Source organism: Callorhinus ursinus, unplaced genomic scaffold (genome assembly GCF_003265705.2).
Source record: "Callorhinus ursinus isolate GAN/ISIS: 27379988/994484 unplaced genomic scaffold, GSC_fseal_2.0 scaffold5, whole genome shotgun sequence".
Lineage (NCBI taxonomy): Eukaryota > Metazoa > Chordata > Mammalia > Carnivora > Otariidae > Callorhinus > Callorhinus ursinus.
The window spans coordinates 67,376,293-67,402,224 of record NW_027397067.1 but is presented as its reverse complement, the minus strand read 5'-3'; the positions used below and the strand labels follow the sequence as shown (position 1 = coordinate 67,402,224).

The 25,932-nt window shown below is 41.4% G+C and overlaps 1 protein-coding gene across 2 annotated transcripts in view; it reads left to right on the top strand.

Annotated features, from left to right (window-relative positions):
- The window catches only part of WASHC5 (WASH complex subunit 5), a 59,878-nt gene that overhangs the window by 20,354 nt on the left and 13,592 nt on the right, over positions 1-25,932 (top strand). For both annotated transcript variants that reach the window (XM_025871101.2, XM_025871102.2), the window contains exons 10-23: positions 960-1,087; positions 4,257-4,386; positions 6,660-6,772; positions 8,307-8,473; positions 8,551-8,626; positions 9,720-9,830; positions 10,612-10,752; positions 11,804-11,884; positions 17,070-17,171; positions 17,911-18,090; positions 19,256-19,380; positions 21,702-21,864; positions 22,304-22,406; positions 22,493-22,572. In XM_025871101.2, coding sequence (XP_025726886.1) covers positions 960-1,087; positions 4,257-4,386; positions 6,660-6,772; positions 8,307-8,473; positions 8,551-8,626; positions 9,720-9,830; positions 10,612-10,752; positions 11,804-11,884; positions 17,070-17,171; positions 17,911-18,090; positions 19,256-19,380; positions 21,702-21,864; positions 22,304-22,406; positions 22,493-22,572 — 1,700 coding nt within the window. The remainder of the gene's footprint in view (positions 1-959; positions 1,088-4,256; positions 4,387-6,659; positions 6,773-8,306; positions 8,474-8,550; positions 8,627-9,719; positions 9,831-10,611; positions 10,753-11,803; positions 11,885-17,069; positions 17,172-17,910; positions 18,091-19,255; positions 19,381-21,701; positions 21,865-22,303; positions 22,407-22,492; positions 22,573-25,932) is intronic.

Here is a 25,932-nt window from a genome sequence, read left to right as displayed (position 1 = left end):
GTTTGGAGGTGCCACATCTTTGTGTGGGTAACCCTGCTTGCCTGTGGTGTCAGGGACCCCCAAGACCATCCTAGTTATGATCACTTCCTAGGAAGACACAGTGTGTATTAGTACTTGTGGCTATGATTTATTGCAGCAAAAGGATAGAAAGCAAAATCAGCAAAGGGAAAAGGTGCATGGGGTGAAGTTTGGAGGGAACCAGGCACAAGCTTCTAGGGGTCCTCTCCTGATGGAGTCACACAGGATGTGTTTAATCCCCCCGGCAATGCATTGCAACAGCATGTGTGAAGTGATGCCAATCAGGGAAGCTCCTTGGAAACTCCTTGGGGCTGATCACAGGCAGCCTCTGCCTGGCATGTATCAAAATTCCAGACTCCTAGAAGGAAAGCAGGTGTTCATCATAAACCACATGGTATGAACAGTTAAGGCACAGTGGTTCTCTCTTATTAATTCTTGAAATGGTAGCATCTCCCGAAATCCGAGTCCCCAGATGTGCCAACCTTGCAAACAGGCCTCTCTGAGGCGAGCAGTCTCAGAAACTGAGAGTGTCCACCCTGAATGGCAGAGAGCAATGCCTAAACCAAAAGCAACTCCAAACAGACAGAAAGTAAGGAGGCAGAATGGTGTCAGAAGGCTCCACCCATCCATATCGGACAGTCGGTAATGAACCAGTCCCAGAATGCCTACAGTATTTGGAACACTGTTATGCCGCTTGCTTTTGCTCATTCTACAGTATATCATGAATGACGTTCCTTGCCAGATCCAACTGTCGTATTTAGAAGTTCAGTTGTACTGATTTCATGGTATACATATACTTATTTTTCCATGTGTTGTTGGTATACATTTTGCTTATTTTTAAATGTTTAAAATGAAGGAAAGTTTTTTTAAGAATTCCTCTTCTGTTTCATGTTTTCTACACCTTTAATAAAAATTGGGAACTCTTTTCTTTCCGTTTCTAGCCTGTGATCCAAACAACAAACGTCTTCGTCAGATCAAGGACCAGATTCTAACAGACTCTAGGTACAATCCCAAGATCCTCTTTCAATTGCTGTTGGATACCGCCCAGTTTGAGTTTATACTCAAAGAGGTAAAACCCTTGAATAAATAATCATCAACATCTTAGTGTTTTTATGCTTAAAAATACTTTTAAAGAATTAGGGTTCTGTAACTGTGTCTCTGACTCAGGCTGCAGAGTCTAGCTGTCTGACAGACATAGTTCTTACACGAAAAATGACAGGATTAGACATTTAACAGGCATTTAGTGCCAACTGCCGGGGAGGAGACAGTGACGGGGGAAATTGTACAAGACTGTGGAGGTGGCAGTCTAGTGAGGAATACGAACAGTAATCAGAGAACCACACTAATGAAAATGTAAATACAGGGGCGTCTGGGTGGCTCAGCCGTTAAGCGTCTGCCTTCGGCTCAGGTCAGGGTCCCAGGGTCCTGGGATCGAGCCCCGCATCGGGCTCCCTGCTCCGCGGGAAGCCTGCTTCTCCCTCTCCCTCTCCCTCTCCCCCTGCTTGTGTTCCCTCTCTCGCTGTGTCTCTCTCACTGTCAAATAAATAAAATCTTTAAAAAAAAGAAAGAGACGTGCTCTAAAGGAAAGGAACATAGTTTTCTGAGGACCTATAATCAAAGACGCTATCCCCAACTTCCCTGAGAAGAGAAGCAAGAGCTTCTGAAGGGACCTGAAGAAGGAACCTGTCAGAGTTAGCTAAGACAAAGGTTGGGAGCATTCTGGATACCATGCCAGAGAGAGGGCAGAACATGCCCAAGTCCTCTCGGGTAGGGAACAGCATGACCAGTTCAAGGACCAGAAGGACCAGTTGGCTAGAGGGGAGAGAACGAGAGAAAGTGGCATGATATGAGGTTGAAAGGTGGGCAGGAGCCAACCCAGGCCTGGCCTTGTAGGATTTCAGTTTTCATCTGAAAAGCCATGAGAACCTGTTAGAAAGGGCTTTTTTTTTTTTTTTTTTTTTTTTTAAGGTTCTGTTAATCACCATACATTACATCATTAGTTTTTGACGTAGTGTTCCATGATTCGTTGTTTGCATAATAACACCCAGTGCTAGAAAGGGCTTTTAAGTAGGGTGAAGGATTTGCAATTAAACAAGGTTTTGACTTAAGGATTTTAAGGATTTTGAGTTCCCTGAAGGAAATTTTGAGGTTGGTCAGTCTTAGGGCTAAAAAAGCCTCTGTGGGCGTAATAAAAATGGCAGCTACCCAGGAACGCCTACGTTCTGGAACCAGTAACTTTGGGGGTTTGGAGCAGGTGGGCCCAGGAACTAGCCGTGGATGTTAATGCCCGTTCAGAATTGATCTTCACCTTCCCTCAGTCCAGTCAGTGGTATGCTAGATGTTTCTTTTCTTCTAGGTATGCGAGGACACTGTGTTCCCCCATTAAGTAGCTCAGGAAAAGTACATGCTGCTTATTAACATGCTAATGCATGTGCTGAGTGTCTTCAGTGCCTTGTCTGTGTATCACTTTGTAAGATCAGAGAAACGCTACCCCTTTTTGATCTCTTTAATATGTTAATGTTTTCCCTCTGAATAGCAAATCATCATCGAATACCTGCTCTGTTCCCAGCTAGGTGCTAGGAATTCAAAAATGAACAAGGCATGTCCCTACCATCAAGGAGCTCTCAGTACAGTGGGGAAGAGAGACAGATTAAGCCAACATGAGAAACCAAGAAAGATCCAAGAGCAGGAAACCAGGCATCTTATTTTTTGGTCAAAGCAAACTTCAGAGGCAAGTGAGAGTCGCCCCCGAAGAATCAATGCACTCAGTCCGGTTAGGATCCTGAACCGAGCGCCAGTTCCCCAAGAGTTCTGTAGCTCAGTGTTGTTGCATGGAAATCAGGACAGGTCTGGGTCATCTGCCTAGCCAAGCCTTCATTTCTAATCATTAATCTTTTTCTGGAATCTGTTGGAATAGAACGGGCAGCTTCCTTTAGTCTGTTCCAGTAGAGGGAAAAGAAGACCAACTCGTTAAAGATCTTCAAAAGAGAAAGATCTGGTAGAAAGAAAAAAAAAAAAAAACTACCCAATTCAAATCAAGCAAAACAATGATAATACATTTCAGCTCGGTTTGTTAACTGACCTCCCACCCCAACCCTTTTTCTAGAATCACCTTCTGATTCTCCTATAAACACAGTAATTGGACCTGTGTTTCTTGTAATCTTTATATGAAGTTGCATCTCCTAATTGAAGGACCATCCCCTATTCCAAATTTCCATCTTAACAAGATATGAAACCTGTGAGTTCAACCTGTGAATGAGTGTTTGAAGGGCTTCAAGCCATTCGATCTGTGATGAAGGCCTCCCAGTGTTATTTTTGTCACTGCTGCTTTGTCACCTGGCACTGACTGATCTCAAGCATTCAAAAAGATAGGGCGGACTCTATAAATAATTCTGACTGTTCCTCATGCTATTACTTTTCATTGCTTAATCATCCTGCCTGATCACTAAGATACCTTTTCCTCTGGCCCCACAAAATTCCACCACTCTTGATCCTTTCGTCTGCAATGAAGTCTTCATCTTCTAAAATTCATTTTGATGCTGAGGAATGAAGAATTTCTTAAGAGAAAAATCCATATACTCTCATATTTACCCCTTAGGAGCCCAATAAAATAAATCCCTATACACCTGTGACATACCTGAACTATGTTTCTAAAGTTTGTTTCAAGGAAAAACAAAACCTTGAGATAACACCATTTCCTCCTCTGCCCAACCCTTTATAGGATTTTAATTTTATGAAAAGTGAGTTCATAAACAGACCTACTGTGTGATCAAAAAGAAAGAACTTTTGTGGGTAATTTAGTTCATTCTCCACTCATCAGACTAGATATCCTCAACCTTCCCTAACCTTAGAATAGGTATGACCCCAGAAATTGTTACTTAGAAAGGACCTTAGAGCAGTGGCCACCAAATTTCATGTCATATTAAAAATGCTGGATTCTTGGGTCGACCCAAGACCTTCTGAACCAGAACCTTCAAGGGTGGGGCTTGGGACTCTGAGAAGTAGAAAGCCATCCAGGTGATGCTTATGTGCATCATAAGATGCCTGAGAAACACTGCCTTAGTGATCTAGCTTTGCCCCTCGATTTGTACAAAGTAGGACGACTTAAGAGATGACGTCAGGGTAATGTTACTTTTAGGCATATATTTTTATAATAAATTGGGTTTTGCTCAGGCTTTCTTGGTAAACTGCCTAATCTGGACTTCCTCTTAAGTAATTCTTTCTGTCTCTTTCAACAGATGTTCAAGCAAATGCTTTCAGAAAAGCAAGCCAAATGGGAGCATTACAAAAAGGAGGGTTCAGAGCGGATGACAGAGCTTGCTGATGTCTTTTCAGGAGTGAAACCCCTAACCCGAGTGGAGAAAAATGGTAATTGCTGAAGAGGAAATATTGGTGTGTTTGAAATATACACATAAATGACTGGAAAGCAGCAGAGTAAAAAGTCCTGACGTTGTCATCACTGTATGCTAGGAGGTTGCTAATGAAGATCTGAAGCTCAGTTTTAGCTGCCTCTAGCTTTGTGCTCCCTGGGGCACTCTTCATAGCCTATCTGGACTTGAGGTTTCTTACTTTGGAAGTATGAGATTGGACTAGAGGGGTTGTTGTACTCTGGTTCATAGTCCATAGGGTCATAATTCATCCCCCACCTTCACCATAGTATGCACCACTGGTGTGTCAGCTTATGTGCATTTGGGGGGAGGGAGAAAAGGACCTAACTGTCCTGATCTCAGGACACTTGCCTCAAGAATATTACCAACTACTAACATAGATGGTATGCAAGATTCTCGGCTTCTAATCATGTTTGCTCCTTCCCCCCGCCCCCCGTGCGCCTGCCATCTAGTGGCAGAAGCAGGGACCTGCAGATTTTTTTGAAACAACATTGCTCAAGTCTTACTTTAATGATATTAATTCCGCTTCTTCTAGGAAATTTTATCTGTAGGAAAATTATGGTATCACTTAACATTTTTATATAGATAGAAGCCTTTCAAAATTCCCCCGAATTACCATTCTGAATTTTAAGACGACAAACTATGTTTTTAATGCTTAATGTTTAACTATGAGATTCATTTCTGATAGTTAATTATACAGTAGAATAGTATAGCTTCTTGTTTAAAAAAAAGCTTAATAGTATAGCTTTTAAAAAAACAGTATTTTTAATCAATATGATCTTGTGATTACTGTATTTGGCTTTTGTTCATTTATTTGATGCTCAATGGTTAGCCTAAAATGTATTTCCAAGTTACTTTATTATTCCTAGTGGGAAAAGTTGGCTGTGTTTTTAATCATGTGATATAAATTGGCAACATGTTTTGCAGATCACTACATTGTGTCTAGAAAACAGGGAACCACCTGTAATCTAACCAGATCAGTTTTTGAGAATCAGGCACATTCATCTTTGTTCTAATCACCTTTAGGTTCTTAAAAATCCCAACATCCTTTCAAAGGCCATTCAGAACAAGATCTTCTACTTTATCTGGCTATATAGCGTATTTCAGCTTAGGAAGAACTTCCACATATGTTTCTCATCTGAGATGCTGTGAATCAACATCTGTATTCTTGTTTTACATGTAAAGAAATCAAGCTGCAAAAGGTAGTCACTTGCTGAAGGTAACAAAGGTTCAGAGCCTGGATCGAGCTTGGCACCTCAGACCCTGAACCCTGTGTTCTTTCTGCTACGCCAGAGCTGTCCCTCAGTCTTACCAAAAAAAAAAAAAAAAAAAAAAAAATCTTTAAAATTACAACTAGTGTCCCTCATACCAGTTCTTGAAATAACTTAGGATTATAAGCCCTTAAGTGCTTTTATTAAAGTGAAATCATCCCATTGATAAAACAACAACAACAACAAAAACTTTAGGGAACCAGCTTGGTGAGTTAAAAAGAGCAAAGTCTTTGAATCTGGCCAGACCAGTGAGAAAATCCTGGCTCTGCCATTTAGTAACCGTGTGACCCTGCGTAGGATCCGTAACGTCCCTGGGCATCAGCTGCCTGATCTGAGAATGCCTTCTAATTCCTACCTCCATAAACTGTGAAGATTCAATGAGACAAGCTTCGAGCTTTGCCTGCCATACCGAGGGTCCCCAGAGCATATTGGTGCCCTTCCCTTTCTCTGCGGTGTGAAATTGGTTTGTGGATGCGAACGGCACCCCCCCCCAAGCTGTTCAGATCATCCCTTACACTCCTGACATGTTGCCCCTCATCGCCCTCCAAAATGTGCCATTGTCATTTTTGTCCCAAAGCTGCTGCCCATGTCTGTCCTCTCACCTAGGGACAAACCATCCCTGTGCCTCTCTCTCTACGCATCCTCGCTTTTGCAGAAAACTCTCCCCAGGAACTCTGTGTCCCATCTTTCATTTCCTTCCCAATTCCTCCCTGCTTCTCTGCCCACCGGTGCACACTTGTGTTCACCTGCCAGGTGTTAGACTGAGCCACTGATGTAGAAAGTTCCCTCTCTTGTTCCAGGTCATATGCCCCGAGGCATTTTGGTGGTTATTGTATGGGGAATCCGCGAGGGTGATGTCAGGTACACAGCGAGAGCTCTGTGAACAAGACCTAGATTTGTAAAGCGTTCCTGAATAGATTCAAAGCCACAGCTGCAGGAATCCTGGGGTCTCAGCAGTCTCTCCTTGTTTCTGTGTTCATAGAAAACCTGCAGGCTTGGTTCAGAGAGATCTCAAAACAAATCCTGTCTTTAAATCACGATGATTCCACTGCTGCAGGCAGGAAAACGGTGCAGCTCATACAAGCTTTGGAGGAGGTAAGAAAGCCCTTCTTAAATGGCGGCGCTTGGATCATGAATCATAGTTTCCGACCCGCCCAGCAATCTGGTCCCGGAAATATATCTGAGAGAATATTTCATCAGAAGCAACAAAAAGCATACTCTGCTCCCTGTAAATTATATCCAGTGTCCTAAAATTGGGAAAATAATGAAGTGATCAGCATGAAGAGAATGCCAACAAAAACAATGACATTTCCACTTGCAGAAACATGTAGTCTTGGAAAAATAATGATGAAGACAATATAGAAACATCAGGGAAATTGTGGTTAAAGCAGCAAAAGCTAAAACAACACCGCCCTGTAGGCACCATTTCTAGATCAGGGAAGAGTTTGGGGGCGGGAAACTACAAAGGGATACATAACCATAACCATAGTTATGTAATGATCATATGCTTATAAGTGATGTTTTCTTTTCCGGAAAAAAAGAATTAGTTTGTTTTTTATCTACTCAAACTATCTACTCAAATTCAAAAAAGGATTATTATATTTTCCCACTCTTGAAATTTTAATTGTATGCTTATAACTGGGTTTAAAATAAAAAATAAAAGCATGAGAACAGTAACCGTCAGCTATTTAAAACATCATCCATACTTACTTGGAACCCTGTTCAACTGGTATAAGTATATATCTTTAGAGGGAGAAGTAATACTTTATTTGGCATTTATAGCCTTTTTTTTTTGAGAGATTTGTTGGTTACTGTTAATGGCAACACAGAACAGTTCTCCATTGTTAGTGCGTCAGTTTCCTTAGCCGAAAATTCCCAACTTGTACTGTCCCTATTTTGCTCGTTTCCTGGATCTTTTAGTCTGTAGTACAAATATAAACAACTTTGTAAATGTCAGAGGCTTTTTATCATTTGTGTTATTTATTTTGGCAATGGCCCAGGCACCTTGAATTATATACATTACAACTTTCGGACACTGGGGAATCATTATTTTGTTTTATGGAGTCCAAAAAAAGAACTTAATAATGTCCAAATGCCAACACCCTGGTTGTGATGTGACTTCTACTCTGTTTTTTAGCAAACCTGCAGATCTTCAGAATTAAGAGGATTTTTTTTTTGATTCATTAAAATATTTATTGAGCAGCTGGGGAGATACAAAAGTGATTAAAACATCGTCACAGAGGTGAGGCAGATGCCCACATCACAGAAAGCCAAGCGTAAGGGGTCACTGAATCTCAGCAGTCGAAAGAAAAGTGCTTTAGGAGATCAAGAACGAGATTGCTTCCAGGAGGATTTTCTAATATGTGTTTATTGATGCTAAAATAGAAGATGGAAGTATCCACTCATTCTGTCATATACGTACACAGTAAAAAGAGTAGAACATTTTCTAATCCTAGGAACCTGGGCATTACATTATGACTTGGCTTATACGTTTCTAAAATTATTATTTGAAATAGAAATTTTGCCAAGAAATTCTTAGTAAGTAGCGTGCCTTTCTTAAAGTGTTTTCAGGGACAAATGAACAGAAGCCATTTGGAATTTTCTAATTAAATGTATTTATGTGACACAGGTTCAAGAATTTCATCAGTTGGAATCAAATCTGCAAGTCTGTCAGTTTCTTGCTGATACTCGCAAGTTTCTTCACCAAATGATCCGAACCATTAACATTAAAGAGGAGGTCCTGATCACAATGCAGATCGTTGGGGACCTTTCTTTTGCTTGGCAATTAATTGACAGGTAATGTGGTCAGCCTAACATTTCCCCTATATGAAGGCCACCAGGGATGTCTCCTTACCACTGATCTCTCTTTACAGATTCACATCCATCATGCAAGAGAGCATAAGGGTAAACCCATCCATGGTTACAAAACTCAGAGCTACATTCCTGAAGGTAAGCAGAGAACAGTTAGATCACATTCTCAGTCACTAGGGAGGAATTGGTCTTCGTTACTACCTCATGCATGAAATCAGTCCAAGATTTCATTCTTTTAGAAAGTTAGGTAATTTAAGTCTTTTTATAGACTGAAATTTGTTAGCAGTTTTCCCACGAGAGCACAGTTTCAAAAGATGCCATGCATATTTGAAGTTTCAATTAACATAAGTTGGATGTCTTACAGAAAATAGTTTTTAAGTTAAAAAATACATTTTTTAAGTTCTACCAATATACTAAAAATGTGGGTCCTTTTTTCTGTATATGCGAATTAATTCCTTTTCCTTACTCATTTAAAAAATTCTTATTGAGCCTCTGGTACAAACTAGGATCCCCTCTAAAGATAAAGGAATAGCAGTTAACAATACAAATAGGGCCCTTGCTCTCAAGGTAACTTCAGATCAAGATAAATGAGCAAATAATTGACTCACTGTCTTCTGACAGAGTCACCTTATATATCAATTCTTAGGTGCACTTTCTTTCCTATTTAAACATCTCTGTAATTGGGGATGGGTTTTATCATTGGCAGCATATCAAAGTTCACATGTCAGCATTTTCTTTCTTTCTGAGTGGTACATAAAATAATGGCACTTCGTACGTGCTGTGACGTCTTCGATTGGATTCAGTACAGTGATCCATCCGTCACGGTATCTGATTTCCATCCAAGAGCAGCTGTCTCCTATAGCATAGTAGCTCTCAGACTTGAGGGGCCTCAGAATCACCTAGAAGGCCTGTCACAACACAGATGGCTGGACCTCGCCCCCAGAGTTTCTGATTAAGTAAATCTGGGGTGGGGCTCAAGAGCCGGCATCTCTAACTAGTTCCCCCCTGATGCTGATGCTACTGGTCCAGGGCCTGCAGTTTGAGAACCACTGCCATAGCAGATGACTGTTGTTCTTAAAAAACTGTATCATTGTCCGAAATTGTTAATGAACTTTGATGAAGTTCAGTGGTTGTTGCTTTCTCCTGGGTAGGACCCAAGACTCTTCCTAGAAAGAGAGATTTCTAGGACTTTTTGAGATGGAGAAACAGATAATACTTACTTTTCTTTCAGCTTGCCTCTGCCCTTGATCTTCCCCTTCTTCGAATTAATCAAGCAAATAGTCCTGATCTTCTCAGTGTGTCTCAATATTATTCTGGTGAATTGGTGTCCTATGTGAGAAAGGTAAGAAATGCATCAAGGTGATATTTATTTTATTGGCAAACTAACTTCTATTTGAAGACAAAAAGGGTGCTTGGGGCCCTATAAAAAACATACCTGTGTTCCCTTCCCTTATTCTTAACTTGATTCCAGAAATTTGCAATATCTGAATATAAACTTACTCTTACCGGTACTGTGGATAATGCAGATGTGTTTTACTTCCAAAGAACTTTCACATCTGGTTTTTTTTTTTTCAGTGCTGGTGGTATTAACCCCCACTTTGTAGGTACAGAAACTGAAATAGAGATTATATTGGCTTCCACAAAGTCTCAGAGCTAGCTGGTAAAAGAGCCAGATCTAGATCCAGCATATATATCCTAGTTAGAACTTAGGTTTTCAGAGAAATTTTGATCCTGTTTCAATAACTTACAGTACAGCGTGGAGCCCAGCAGACCTGGGTTTAAAATTTACCCGTGTCACATACTGAGTGCTCTGTAGCCATGTCACTAACACCTCCGATCCTCAGTCTTTGAAGAGTTTGTAATGTGGAAAAGATATATCTTTTTGCTCCCTGTGTATGAGGATTAGCTTTATATCTTGCAAGCAGTTCATGTTTGAAGGAACGTAGCTGTGTGCCTGAGAGCAGATGTTCAAACAGCTCTTGTTAAGTCCTTTATCATCCCTTCCTGTAGCCAAGTGGCTCATTATATGCACTGATACTGTCTCCCTGCCATCCTAGCATTTATCAGCTAAGAAAAACAAAAGAGATGGTCAACTTTTTTTCCTCTTTTCTCTTTCACTGAAGGTTTTGCAGATCATTCCAGAAAGCATGTTTACTTCTCTCCTAAAGATCATAAAGCTTCAGACCCACGATATCATTGAGGTGCCGACCCGCCTGGACAAAGACAAGCTGAGGGACTATGCTCAGCTTGGCCCACGTTACGAGGTGGCGTGTCCCTTTGACTTCTGCCTTTTGATATTTAAAGCCCAAACCATGAAGTATCCCAGGTCTGTGTCGCCTGCCATATCCCTAGGACCTCCAGACCTATTCTCATTTGTTTTTTCCTACTCTCAGTGATAACTGTTAGTGCCAAGTTAGTGCAGCCATACCTGTATTTGTGAGCTGGTCCCGGCGTTACTTAAGGCCTCGCCAGCTTGAGTGTCCTCAGAGGAAGTGGAGTTCAGCTGGTCACTTTTCAGCTGAACGGTCCTGGCGAATCAGCCCTGCTTTTCTTCGGGCTAGATTGCCCAGACTCTTCACAGTCGAGTTCCCGCTTTGTACATCAGATCTGTGGCTCAAAATCATCTGGGCTCCATTAGCCATTTCCTCCAGACAGACTTTAAAGCCCACTCCGTAGTCGAGCAACCTCAGGGGTTGTTCTCTCCAAATACCTCTGCTTTTCTTTCCCCCTGAACTTAAAAGATGTGAAAGAGTGAAATCAAGTGGAAATTGACAACAGGAAGCCCACTGTCACTACATTTCATCCCAGGGTCAGTTTTACATACTCTCTGACACAACTCCAAAAATCACATCAGGAATTTGGATTTTTCAAGCTTTGAATTTATGTGTTTATGCACATTCAAAAAGAGAGCATTGGTCTACCTTATCTATGTCTCCTTGTGTTGCTTGGGGAAAAAAAGTAGAACGCCGGAAAGGGGAGATTACCTCGTTAGGGTCTTGATGAGCCTTTTCTACGTGGAAAGGACCATCCATCTCATGGAATCCTGCCTTTCTTTTATGCATGAGAAACTGAGGCCCAAAGAAGGGGAAATGATTGGTCAGCATTTAAAGAATGATTTCATGTCTGCTGACCCTGTTCCCAGCGTGGCTAACAGTGGTCTCTCGGTTCCATCATGGCGCCTCATTTCTGACCAGGACATGTCATTCCTGCTGTCTTGGTTCATCCAGGACTATCAGCCAATTATTTTCACTTCCCTGTAGAAACGATGGGTCTTTTATCAGAAATACTTAATTAACTTCTTTTTCTTTGTTAAAGGTTGCCAAGCTCACTCATGCTATTTCCATTTTTACTGAAGGCATCTTAATGATGAAGACAACTTTGGTTGGCATCATCAAGGTAACGGCTTTCGTGCTGGTTCATGTGACCTCACAGACTCTTTGTTTGGATTACTGTGGTGGCTCTCCCACGGGGAACAGGGAATGACATTGTCATCTTGTGTCCCCTGCTGTTTCACATTCAGCTCTTGATCTTCACTTTACTCATTTATTGATGGAGGAAGAGAGAGCATTATAATCCTGATTTTTCATCCACACCCAGGAGTTAGTTAAATCTACGAAAAATCCATTTAATTGAATTTTTGTAATAACAAAACAAAATGGTTCGATTCCCTTGGCCAGACAGCTGGCTTGCTCTCTCCTGCCCTTTCCTTTTAGTATTTTTATATTGCATCTCAGGAGCAGAGAGCTGAGGTAATCCTACCCCATTGTCATTGTCTGGCCATTGTCATCACGGATGCATGCAAGCTCCTCTCTTCATTTTTCCTTTCTCATCTGGATGCCCACAGCCATTCCCATCCCCAGTAGCATCCACGCTGTATATTCCATTTCTATCCCCAAAGAGGCTAGTATCTGCATTTTAAGCATGAGGTGTTACTTTATGTGTGCCTATGTTTGATTTATTTATTTATATTACTATGAGTTGGGCAGTTGGTTACTTCTTACTGCTGCATAGAATTTTACATTCCTCTTAACCATTCCCCGAGGCACAGACACCCATATTATCTGTTTTCACTCCAACACTCCCCATTATTACAAGGCTCTCTGAACATGTCTCTGCTATACACCGTGAAAGAATTTCTCCTAAATCTGCCTCCCCAGGGGTTGGGTCACTGGGCCTTAAGGTGTGTTTATACTTAATTTCTCTCAACACCACGAGATTGCCTTCTGAAACGACCGTTCCATGAAATGTCTGCCCCCATTTTCCCAATTCTTGTTAGTTACACAATCTAATTTTTGCTCTCCCAAAGAGTATAAAGTGTTACCTCAATGCTGTTTTCATTTGTAATCCTATGATAACTAGTGATATGCCCATGTACAGGGTTCACGGTGCTTTTTTTTATTTTTCATTTATCTGATATCAGTTAGAATCTACATGTTTCTGATTTTTTTTAAATGTGTATCTGTTGAATTGCCAGATTAACATTTGTGTTACTAAAACCCAAGAAAATAATAGGAAATGAACCTAAATAGGAATGGAACTTTAGTGTGTGGTTTCTGCAAGTATGCTGAAATACTATTGTGCCCCTAATATTTTTTTTAAAGATAGTGATATTTTACTTTTTGTACAGATTTTATTTATTTGAGAGAGAGAGACAGTGAGAGAGAGCATGAGTGGGGGGTGGGGAGAGGGAGAAGCAGGCTCCCCACTGAGCAGGGAACCCGACTCTGGGCTCAATCTCAGGACCCCAGGAACATGACCTGAGCCAAAGGCAGATGCTTAACTGAACGAGCCACCCAGGCGCCCCCCATTGTGCCCCTAGAAAATTAATAGAATCCACTGAACATACTTTAGACCTGGTGCCAGTTTAATTCAGTTGATATGCAGAGAGTAGACTTGCAGGTTATCACTTCTTACTAATCTGTAAAGTGGTAATAAATCCTAGGACCAGATTAAGTGTCTTACATGCAAAATGACCAGTATAGGAAGGATGTAATAAAACCTAATAATTAGCAATAATTATCAAAGGACAACTGCTTAAGAAAAATGCAGATCTTTTGCCACAGTCTTTCAGATGAGAACAGGGGGAATATCATCTTGACCACACTCAACCCAGTAGGCTATCTCTGCCAATCTAACCACTCAGGGCTTTCTGTAAGGGATCCTGTGGCCCTCACTAGTCTTTAACCCTCAAATGTTAAGCATCTATTTCAGACACTTGTAAGGAGTATAAGTTGGGGCACCTGGCTGGCGCAGTCCATAGAGCATGCAACTCTTGAATTCAGGTTGTGAGTTCAAGCCCCACGTTGGACGTGGAGCTTACTTTAAAAAAAAAAGTATAAGTTGACTTTAATCCATCTGACTTAAAACAAGTAAGATATACACAGAGATGTATGTGTAAATGTGCATTGTTACAGATGGCCAAAAAAATTATTTTAAAAAGAATAGAGGGGCGCCTGGGTGGCCCAGTCAGTTAAGCATCCGACTCTTGATCTCAGGGTGGTGAGTTCAAGCCCAGAGTTGGGCTCCATGCTGGGCATGGAGCATACTTAAAAAAGAATAAAAAAGGGGGGTGTCTGCCTTCGGCTCAGGTCATGATCTTAGGATCCTGGGATCAAGCCCTGCCTCAGGCTTTCTGCTCAGCAGGGAGTCTCCCTCTCCCTCTGCCCCATCCCCTCTCATGTTCTCTATCTCTCAAATAAATAAAATCTTAAAATAAATAACAAAAATAATAAGCAAAAATTTAAAAAATAGAAATCATCTAGACATTTATCACTAAGAGAATGGCTGAATATATCATGGTGCGTTTCCAGTGTAGATTGCTGCCACTGAAAAAGCTTTGGCCGCTGGAAGATTTCTAAAACTCTAAAGCTTAAAGTGGAAAAAGCAAGTTACAGAACAATGTGTGTGTGTGTGTGTGTAGTGTGAGTGTGTGTGCGCGCGCGCACGTGTATTATGGTCCCATTTAGATTTTTTAAAATTAAATGTGTATTAAGGACAATACGTAGAGAAATTAGTAGAGAAAGGTCTGGAAGATGCATATGAAAACTGTTAATTAACTGTTGTTAACTTCAGAGGAAGGGATAGAGGCGTGAAGGAAGGGGCTGTGGGAAGGGGGCTTTCTGTAAGCTACAGGCATGCCATACATTGGTGAAAGTCTTGGAAGAATTGGAAGGGCCATTTAAAACCTTTCAATTCATGAAAACATTTAACTCTTTCTCACCAAATCTGTTCTTACAAGGAGTATTTCTTTGGAAACTTCATTTTACTTCTTTGATTTTTTTTCCTCATTGATGATATCTAGTTATAATTTGTTACTGTAAAATAGGGCACAGGTACTGAAAGCTGTAGAAACACTTCTGAAGTTTAATAGATTATTATAACCACCACCCAAGTCAAGAAATATCATTTCCCAGCTCCTACCTCAGGATCCTCCTCACGTGCCCTGACCTAGTCTCAGTCTCTCCATTTAGAGTTTTATTATCCACAAGTAAATCTCTCTGGACACTACATTTAAAAAAAATGTTAGGGGGCGCCTGGGTGGCTCAGTCTGTTAAGCTTCAACTCTTGATTTCAGCTCAGGTCCTGATCACATGGGCTTTGGGATCGAGCCCCAGCCCCATGTCAGGCTCCACACTCAGCAGGGAGTCTGCTTGAGGATTCTCTCCCTCTGCCTCTCCCCTACTGGTGCGCGCATGTGCACGAGCTCTCTCGCGCGCTCTCTCGCTCTCTCTCTCTCTCAAATAAATAAATAAATCTTCTAAAAAAAAATAGAAATAAATAAAAAATGTATGTTGTATCTTTTAAGTCTTTTTTAATCTTCAGGTTTCTCCTCCATTCCTTTCCATTATCTGGTGAGGAACCCATAGCCTTTTTTTATTTTTTAATTTTATTTTATTATGTTATGTTAATCACCATACATTACATCATTAGTTTTTGATGTAGTGTTCCATGATTCATTGTTTGCATATAACACCCAGTGCTCTATTCAATACATGCCCTCTTTAATACCCATCACCAGGCTAACCCATCCCCCCCCCCCCCTCCCCTCTAGAACCCTCAGTTTGTTTCTCAGATTCCCTAGTCTCTCATGGTTTGTCTCCCCCTCCAAATCCCCCCCTTCATTTTTCCCTTCCTACTATCTTCTTTTTTTATTTTAAACATATAATGTATTATTTGTTTCAGAGGTACAGGTCTGTGATTCATCACTCTTAACACAATTCACAGCGCTCACCATAGCACATACCCTCCCCAATGTCTGTCACCATCCACCCCATCCCTCCCACCCCCCACCACTCCAGCAACCCTCAGTTTGTTTCCTGAGATTAAGAATGCTTCATATCAGTGAGGTCATATGATACATGTCTTTCTCTGACTTATTTCGCCTAGCATAATACCCTCTAGTTCCATCCACGTTGTTGCAAATGGCAAGATTTCGGTTTTTGATGGCTGCATAATATTCCATTGTATATATATATACACCACCATCTTCTTTATTCATTCATCTGTTGATGGACGTCTTGGCTCTTTCCATAGTTTGGCTATTGTGGACATTGCTGCTATAAACATTGGGGTGCATGTGCCCCTTCGGATCCCTACATTTGTATCTTTGGGGTAAATACCCACTAGTGCAATTGCTGGGTCGTAGGGTACCTCTGTTTTCAACTTTTTGAGGACCGTCCATACTGTTTTCCAGAGTGGAACCTACAGCCTTTGACCTGTTGTTTTTCCAGTCTGAATTTTGCTGATTACTTGGTCACGATGTAGCTCGACAAGTTTCTCTGGCTTTTGCATTTTGTGCAACTTTCATTGCAATTGTTGTTCTTAAAGTTTAAATGTAATCAAACCCAGATGGAACCCACCCGTTTGTCTTTATGACTTTTTAAAATAATGGTTCATTTTACAAATTAAAAGTACAAGAGACAAGTCTCAGGGAATTCAAAGGATTATGTTCAAACTATTTGATGTTTTATGGATTCGATAGGAGACACTCTTTTAGGGAATAACAAATGCTTTCTCATTACAGAGAAAAGAACCAGTAAAATAAGTTTATAGAGTTCCATGGCAGATTTGCTTTCCCATTTTATCTCCCTAATTACAAACAGCATTCCAAGAATGCTGAAAGAAAAAAGAATTGTTAAAAATGTTTGCAAGCTTCCCTTTGCTCACAAGATTGGAGATGCCCTGAGGTAACATGGGGAAGAAAGGCGTGCATTGAATTCAAGGGCAGGCCCTTCATTCCACCCTTCCTCCTGGTGCAGAGAAAAGACACTTTTTACTTTTAATGAAATGATTAAAAAAATGAGAGGCAATTTAAAACTTTTCAGACCCACCACCATGGGAAGTCATTTTGTAAAATCATGAATTTTACTGCGGTCAACCTAGCTTAAAGAGTTACAGGTTTAATCATTCTGTCCAAGCTGCACAAGATCAGAGGGACAGGAAAGGAGAAAAGTCCCAATCATTGCGAAATGGGGTAGGAAAGGGCTCCCTCACAGATTCTGGAAACCTTGTTTTTCCTTTGGATTTCTTCACGACTGAACTTTTCCTCACTGCCATTCATTGCTTTTTAATTTGCACACAGGTAGATCCAAAACAGTTACTGGAAGATGGAATAAGGAAGGAGCTAGTTAAACGCGTTGCTTTTGCTCTTCATAAGGGACTGATCTTCAACCCCCGAGCCAAGGTACCGGGTGACCAGATGGGTCTGTCCTTTCTCTCTGCCCAGCTTGCAGAATGGACGAGCACACTATTTCTAACTATCAGGAACAAGACCTTTCCTCCTAACACATATCTAAAATATGATGTTCAGTGCAAGTGACCAATGTGCTTTTCAATCCCGTATTGTAATCTCTTTGTACGATAAGAAAATCCTTTCCAAAACCAGTCCTTTCCTGTCACCTGTTGATCCCCAATTTTAAGAATTGAACTGATGTCTCCGATTCAGAGTTACTTCTTAAAGTTAGAAGAATTTGCTAACCCTAAGGCACATAGGAACTATAAAGCCTGTAATTTTTTTATGTTCCTTGATCTGTTAAAGAATATGCTCATTTTTCTCGGAGGAAAAAAAAATTGGGCCTAAAATTTATATCTAGGGTCCTTTTCACCCCAGTAAATTCAAATTAAACTATTTTAAGTATTTTAAGGTTATATACATATTCATCAAATGACGTGAGCGAAATCATCAACTTTCGTTTTTTATATTCTTTTGTATGAGGCTTCCTTCCTAAATGAATGAAACCTCTTTGCTGAATGTCTGACATAAGTTGCCACTCATCCGTGTTGAGGCAGGAAATGAGTATTTCCCAAAGCTGTCTTCAGCTATCGTTGTCTCCCAGTAGGCGTCTCATTTAAAGTCTAACGTAGATATTAGTGGTTGGCCATCTACTCCAGTGTAATAGATTTGTGTTTCCCCTTTTGCACAGTCAAGTGAATTGATGCCCAAGCTGAAAGAATTGGGGGCTACCATGGACGGATTCCATCGCTCTTTTGAGTACATACAGGACTATGTTAACATTTATGGTCTGAAGATTTGGCAGGAAGAAGTTTCTCGTATTATAAATTATAATGTGGAACAAGAGTGTAATAACTTCTTAAGAACAAAGGTATCTAATTAAATTTTGAAAATTCTTGACTACATTTGTTGTTCTGACATTTAAAATACATGCCCCAAGGGGGCGCCTGGGTGGTGCAGTCAGTTAAGCCTCTGACTCTTGGTTTCGGCTCAGGTTGTGAACTCAGGGTTGGGAGATCGAGCCCCGCCGTGGAGTCTCCTTCAAATTCTCGCTCCCTCTGTCCCTCTGCTCTTGCTCTCTCTCACTGTCTCTCTAGAATAAATAAATACATCTTAAAAAAGAAACTTAAATACATGCTCCAAACCTCAGAAATGCCAACAAGAAAGTTTACATTTTAGTTACTAAGAATCAGTAAGCATTAGATAGTCACGAATACCTTCAGAGTACCTTCAGGGAAGTTTGATTTTAGTCAATAGTTGACAAGGAGTAAGTTTTTAATTAGGGAACTCACAAGATTTCATTTGGAATCTTAATAGATTAAGTATCTTCCAGCCTTAGGATATTTTGGAATTTTATTATTACATCGATACATGTTAACTTAAAGCCAGAAAGCCAGAAATGCCTGTGTCTCTTCTCACTTCTCAGGCACTTCGCTTGTCACAAATACTTCTTTTTTTAGAAATGTTACATGTGGCATTTCTGGGAGCTATTAATACAGTTTTAAGTTTCCTCTTCAAAACCAAAGAGCATTTATTGTCACTGTTTATGCAATATTATATTTGTAAAACTACGTGGAAAAAGAATAACTAGGTTATCTTATCAAAGATGTACAGTTGACCCTTGAACAGCATGGGTTTGAACACGCGGGTCCATTTATACACAGATTTTTTCTGATAGACGCACTGTGGTACTGTAGAATATATTTCCTCTTCCTTGTGATTTTCTTAACATTTTTCTCTACCTTATGTTGTTGTATGAACCAGTATATAATACATATACAAAGTATGTGTTAACTATGTTATTGATAAGGCTTTTCTGGTAAACAGTAGGCTGTGAGTTAGTAGTTAAGGTTTTTGTTGTTGTTGTTATTGTTTTTTGTTTTGGGGGGTTTTTTGGGGTTTTTTTTAGTAGTTAAGTTTTAAGGGAATCAAAAGTTGCATGTGGATTTTCAGCTGTGGTGGGGGTCAGTGCCCTGGCCCTCATGTTATTCAAAGGCTAATTGTACTAAATACTTATGGTTTGGTTTGGTTTCTAGATTCAGGATTGGCAGAGTATGTACCAGTCTACTCATATTCCAATACCAAAGTTTACCCCTGTGGACGAGTCCGTAACATTTATCGGTCGACTCTGCAGAGAAATCTTGAGGATCACAGACCCCAAGTAGGTGTATCTGAATTCCACTGGGCCTTGAACACGGTGGACAATAGAAGTCTCTGAACATTCTCCTCAGATCACACCCTTGTTCTTACCACACTTGGATCAATTCTAGTGGGTTTATTAGAGTCACTTTTTCTGAGACAGGGTATTTTCCGCAGCGTGCCTGAGGAGACCCCGGTCCAAGGAAATAAGAGGTTAAGATAAATCTAAGGTCTGTTCAGCCACCTTTTGGTTTTGTGCTCCTCTTGCTTTCCAACTAATGTCCTACCCACTTGGCCCGTGGACCCCCTGGCATATGAAAACATTTTCATTACAGATTGCTCATCTGTGCCTGCGCCCCGTTCCCGTCACTGAGTCTTGCACTTGTCACAGCCTGGCCTTTGAAGATTACCCGCACACCCATGCAGTTTTCTAGCACTACCCTTGTACACACTTCTCAGCCCTTCACACACATCCCTTCCTTTACTCATCACAGCAATCTCTGAGGTATTGTTATTCTTCCCATGTTAAAGAGAAGTAACTGAGGTGCAGAAAAGATAAGTCACTTATCCAAGGTCTGGGTCTAAATGGTAGCCTCTGACCCCGGGGCCCGACTCTTAAACACTATGCCGTTCGAGGGCAGGCTGCACAGCTCTGCATGCAGTGGATCACAGTTCATATACGGTCACACGGGTGAACATCTCATTATAATCAAACCACCCTTAAGAATATTTTAGGTGGGCACCATTGGAGAGACTTGCACACTGCTTCTCTCTTGACATCTAGTTTTCCACCTTCTTCTGTCGAGCTTCTGACGAGGCAGTTGGGACTAAGCCCAGCTGAGGGAAGGGCAGGCTCCTGTTTTCTGTCTCATGTTTAGCCCTGTGCGCATGCTCACTGAGTGGAGTGGTTGGTGTGATTACCCAGGGAAAGTTGACTTCTCTTCTCTCTCGTCCAGCAGTGCATGTGTTGTTGGATTTGTGTAAGTTGAATATCTTTATGACATGGCTCTTCTGTACTGCCTTCAAATTCCAGCTTATTTGGTATCTCAAAAGTTACGCAACTTAACACCCTATATGTAAACTTCTTCCAAAAATTCAAGCACAAATGAGTTTTGTCTATGACTCATGGAAAAAGAGTAAATGACCCAAAATGTTTTATAACTCCTGCTTTCTTGGTACCCAAGGGTGGGTCACTAAAGCCCTTCTAGAAGACTCTCCATGTAGTGCCATGTTAAGACTTGCAGAGAGGACTAAGCATTGGGAGCGGGATTTCCATGTCGTATTACCGACTGATGCATCAACATGGGGAGCCTCTCAAGTGACATTCAGAGTGCCAGCACTGGGTGCCAGGAGCAGGACACTTCGAAGCTTGAAAGTAGAATGCAGTTCTGGACATCTTGTTCTTCCCATTTCCTTCCAAATGTAAGCCTCTCCTCCTGAGCCTCGTTTCAGTAAAGAGATGTCCTGGGTCTTAGAATTGGGAGCATATCATCTGTGGAGCTTACTAGAATTTCAGAGGCTGGGTTTCCACCACACACCTACCCAGTGAAACCCCAGGAATGGGACCTGGGCGTATCTTTTGAACCCACCCAACAGTGATTTAAGGCCCCTGTGCCAGCATTTGAGAGCCAGGAAAATGGTGGTTGAGGATGTGGTGTTGGAATCAGGCCTCACTAAGTTGTCTTATCTGTAAAATGAGGGTCACACAGCTTGAATATCACAGGGCCATGATGAGGAGGAAAAGGAAAAGGTCTTAGCACAGAACCTAACACCTAAGAGGTGCTCGGTAAATATTGTCGGTTGTTATCATTGCTGTCAGCACACTCTTAAGTCTGAAAGGAATCATTGGTTGGTGACCAGAACCGGGAGGAAAGAGGGAATGGCTGTGTTGTCACAGTCACAAATGTTCGATAGGGCAGCAAGATTCGAAGTTCCTTCCTTATCAAAATGGAAATGACACAAGACTCTCATGGCCCGGTCTCTGGGAATCTAAAGACCCTGTGGAGAGAAGACTGGGCTCTTAACGTCGTCCAGCCTGACAACCAAATCCAAGCTCGTCCTCTCTGCTCAGCTCCAGACGACAGCCCGACTCAATGGAAATGCATTAGACAAACCAGTGACCTGCCATAGGGCAGGAAAAGGTGATTTCACCGAATTTTGCCTTCCTGGCAACTGGGCATTCACCGTGAGATACACTGGGTGCCTAGATGCAGAGGTTGTTAAACAGATCACATAACCATCGTTCCTCATATCTGATGCCCAAATCCTGTTGCGTCCCACATCTCCTCAGGATGAACTCATTCTGAGCTGCTTTTGGGTTTTGAGTGTTTGTTTTTCTTTTAGAATGACGTGTCACGTGGACCAGCTGAACACTTGGTACGATATGAAAACTCACCAAGAAGTAACCAGCAGCCGCCTCTTCTCAGAAATCCAGACCACCTTGGGGACTTTTGGTCTGAACGGGTTAGACAGGCTTCTGTGCTTTATGATTGTCAAAGAGCTACAGGTGAGCCTTTCAACTTCTGTGCATGCTTTCTGCTGCCCTGGGAGAGATGAGAGTAGCTCATTTAGCTCTTCTTTCATGTTTTCCTATACCGACGCCGGACACACATATATGCTTCTTGTTAGGTAGATAAGAACTGAGCATAAACTAGAATTTCTTTGGCCAGCACAGCATTTTTATGTGTAGACTGGTTTGGGGAGTTTCATGGGAGGAAGTGGAGACTCTCTCTGAAACCAGCAACTCCTCCAAGCAGGGGGTGTTTCTAACGGGAACTGGAAGTTGCTGCTTCCCTGGTACCCTTTATAGCATTTTGTGACTTAGGCCAGGCTGTGTTCTGTATAGCACTTCAGTTAACTGAAGTATTATTTACTGTATTCATTATATTTATTTATATTTATATTCATTATTATTATTTAGTTCCTTACGTGTCTTCTTGTTTTAGAATTTCCTCAGTATGTTTCAGAAGATTATCCTGAGAGACAGAACTGTACAGGATACTTTGAAAACTCTCATGAATGCTGTCAGCCCCCTAAAAAGCATAGTAGGTGAGTGTTCTGAAAGTAGCCTGAGATGGAGGTAACACTAGCTTTTCAATTTTTACTAAACAGAAAATTGTATTTTAACCTTTCAGCAAATTCGAATAAAATTTATTTTTCCGCCATTGCCAAAACACAGAAGATTTGGACATCTTATCTCGAGGCTATCATGAAGGTATGTTGAGAGAGGGTGATAATCAATACTATATTTTTTTAAATTATTATTTTCTTATAACTTTGTTACCCAGAGAAAGCCATGCTTCTTTCGTCATCAAAGCAAACACACAACACTTCAGTTTATCATTACTTCTAAATTAGTTGTCCTTTATCATCCATTCTGGAACTGTTTCTTGACTGTGTTTTTTCGTTGCTTGGCCTGTCATTCTCCTTTCATCAAAGAGAACCGTTTTTTGGCTTTTTTTTTTAAATGACTTCAGATGAGAAGTGCTTTCACACAAAGAAATGGAAATCTTCCTCCCTCGGTGGTGCTCCATCCTGACGTAACAGGTTTATTTAATGAGCTCCTCTGTCAGTGTACAGCTCTGGTCTGCTCCAAGGAGGTGTGAGAACAGGACATTGTCTCTCTCCCCTCTTGGGTCTGCACAGATGTTAGAAAGCCAAGTTCTCTGGGATGTAAGTTATCCTTACACCATGAATAGAACACTGTTGTCTAAATCTAGAAATGAGTAAGAAAGTGAAATGAAATTAACTTGTTGGATGGAAATCTAAGTTACTTTCGAATTCACTTACCTGCTTTCCTGCCTTCACGCCGTAGTGTCAGCTCCGGGGACCCTCTGTGTCTTCTGTGTGTCTTCCTCTCATCATGTGATGATCCAAGACATTCAACACCGCTTTGTTGAACACTCATGTGCAAAGCATCATCACTTGCTGTGAGACACAGCGTTAAAGGAAATACTCGCTGCCTCCTCAGAAAGCCCACTTACAGAGCAGTAGGAAAGAGTAGGTGTCCTGGTGGAAAACCATTTCACGGTTAAAAGTCGCACCTACCGGGGCGCCTGGGTGGCTCAGTCGTTAAGCATCTGCCTTCGGCTCAGGTCATGATCCTGGGGTCCTGGGATCGAGTCCCACATTGGGCTCCCTATTCCGCAGGAAGCCTGCTTCTCCCTCTCCCACTCCCCCTGCTTGTGTTCCCTCTCTCGCTGTCTCTTTCTCTGTCAAATAAATAAATAAAATCTTAAAAAAAAAGTCTCACCAACCACAAGAAAAGTCTAGGCTGCTGTGGGAATTTGGGGGAGTTCCATTCTCTTGTTCCCAATTATATTAGTTGTTCATTGAGAGAGTACTGATGGTGCCTTAGCCAAATTCACAATATATTTCCCATAATTGCAGTGAGTTTTTTTTTAATTTGGAAACTTAGACTGGGTAACACACAGAGCCTTTGACTCTGCTGGGTGTCCTCTTGTTACAGATGTCTAACACTCCCTTAGCCACATGATTTCCAGATCCTGAGAGCTTCTCAGGCTAAGTTTCTAATTGCTGGGAAGCCCTTTAGGAGGAGTAGAGAATTGCCTGAGGTTGGACAGGCCTGAGTCTCAGCTCTGTGGGAGGCTGAGGGAGATTACAGAGATGCTTCAAAGAGGTTCCCCAGGGGCTAGTACAGACCTCCGTGAGTTGTAATTGGTGGTAATTCAGGAATAACCAAGTATTTGTCTAAGTCCGTGATCTTTACATAAAGCCCTCAAGGACAGATTTGTCCATTTGTCTTTGGCTCATCTGGAAGAGCGATGGAAATATTCTGCGCTGTCTGATGGTAGCCACTAGTCTCATGTAGTTAGTGAGCATTTAAGATGTGGCTTGTGGGAATGAGGAACTCGATTTTAACTTTTATTCATTTGCATCAGTTTAAGTTTAAAGAGCCACGTGCAGCTGTGACTGTTGTATGGGGCAGCGCTTCCCAGAAAGCTGGAGAAAAGACAGACAGTCCGAAGATCTCTCCAGCTAGACAGCAAATAGGTAGATCGAGTGCATCAGCTCCCAGGCTGCTCAGCCTCCAGAACCTTCGTAACAGCTTGTAGTAAGTGAGCACCAAAGAGAAAACGTTGGTCACGGAGACTGCATATGCTTTAGAGAAGAGCAAGTTAGGTTAAACTGCCCGTATCTCTGCTTCCTTTCCTAGACTGGGATTTTCGAGGGAATCCTGGACATAGAGTATCGAGAATTAAGCAAGGAGTCCATGGGCCAGAAAAAAGGTTGGAAGGACATTATTGAGTGGCCTGAGGGAACCCACTATTTTCTTGGCCTTGCCCTATTCCAGTTTTTCAATAATATTTTTCTATTAATAAAAGGTTTCCTATGAGAACATTTTTTACATTTTATTTTCTTCACGTAAGTACAATAATAATCTAGTAAGAATAGTGGTCAAAAGTAACACATCCGAGGTCATTTAAAACACTTTTAACTGTTACAGGTTCCATTTATCTAAAGATCTTTTCTTTGCTCTTAGAGAAGGCCACTCTTTTTTTCTTAACTTTTCTCTGCTCCCAACCACTGTGTCCATTTCTCCCTCACTGTTACTAGCATCATAAAACAGTCTTCCCTCCGGTTCCTCCTCTTCCTCTTGCTAATCTTTTGGGGACAGCTTTCCTAGACTAGGAATGAAGAAATTCACGGGCACAAAAAGAATTTACTTTTGACTTTATGATGCCAACAAATTGAACTTGTTGGAACAATCTGAACTCTGTCCCAGACCTGACCCAGAGGTAGTTTCCTATCACTGGACAGGGGTTATAGACACCTCCAGATACCATTTATGCTCATCACTACTCAGAAATGCTTAATCTGCCATGCTGACATGACTTTAATCTGCCATGCTGACATAACTCTGTATCGCAGATCTCGTCTTTTAATGGTCTGAGAATTACACTTTGTCACAACTGGCTTCCGTTGTTATCCTATATGTTTTATTGTGCACATTTATTTTATTTTAAAGACTTTATCTTTAAGTAATCTCTACACCCAACGTGGAGCTCGAATTTACAACCCCAAGGTCAAGAGTCACATGCTCTACTGAGCCAGCCAGGCGCCCCTATTTTGCACATTGAAAAGAATTATTCTAAGACAGTGTCAGTAGGCTTCACCAGATTCCCAAAGAGGTCCAAGGTACCAGAACAAGGTTAGGAACCCTTGGATGAGAGGTTATCATTGTTAGAAGGGCCTTTTTGGGAGTTTATAACCCAGGTTGTTATACGATCTGTAATTCTGGGCGATGTGGCTAGGCTTATAGTCACCAAATTTTAGAAAAACAGAGTGAAATGGCATCGTTGGGACTCAAGAAAGTTCAGCTTAGGACAAATGAAGGAAGTAGGGCTTCTCGTTAGCAGCCACTAAGCTTGGAGAACTTATTTCAAAAGATCATAAATAAGAGCTTCAAAACAGACACCTTTATTATGTGAACAACTGACCATTAATGTCACTTCGTATCATTTTAGACTTCAGGGGTATTTGAGGTTGGCATACAGGAGCCTATCCAGACATTCCCTGTGCTCCATCGGGGAAGACACTGGTCTTAGCCACG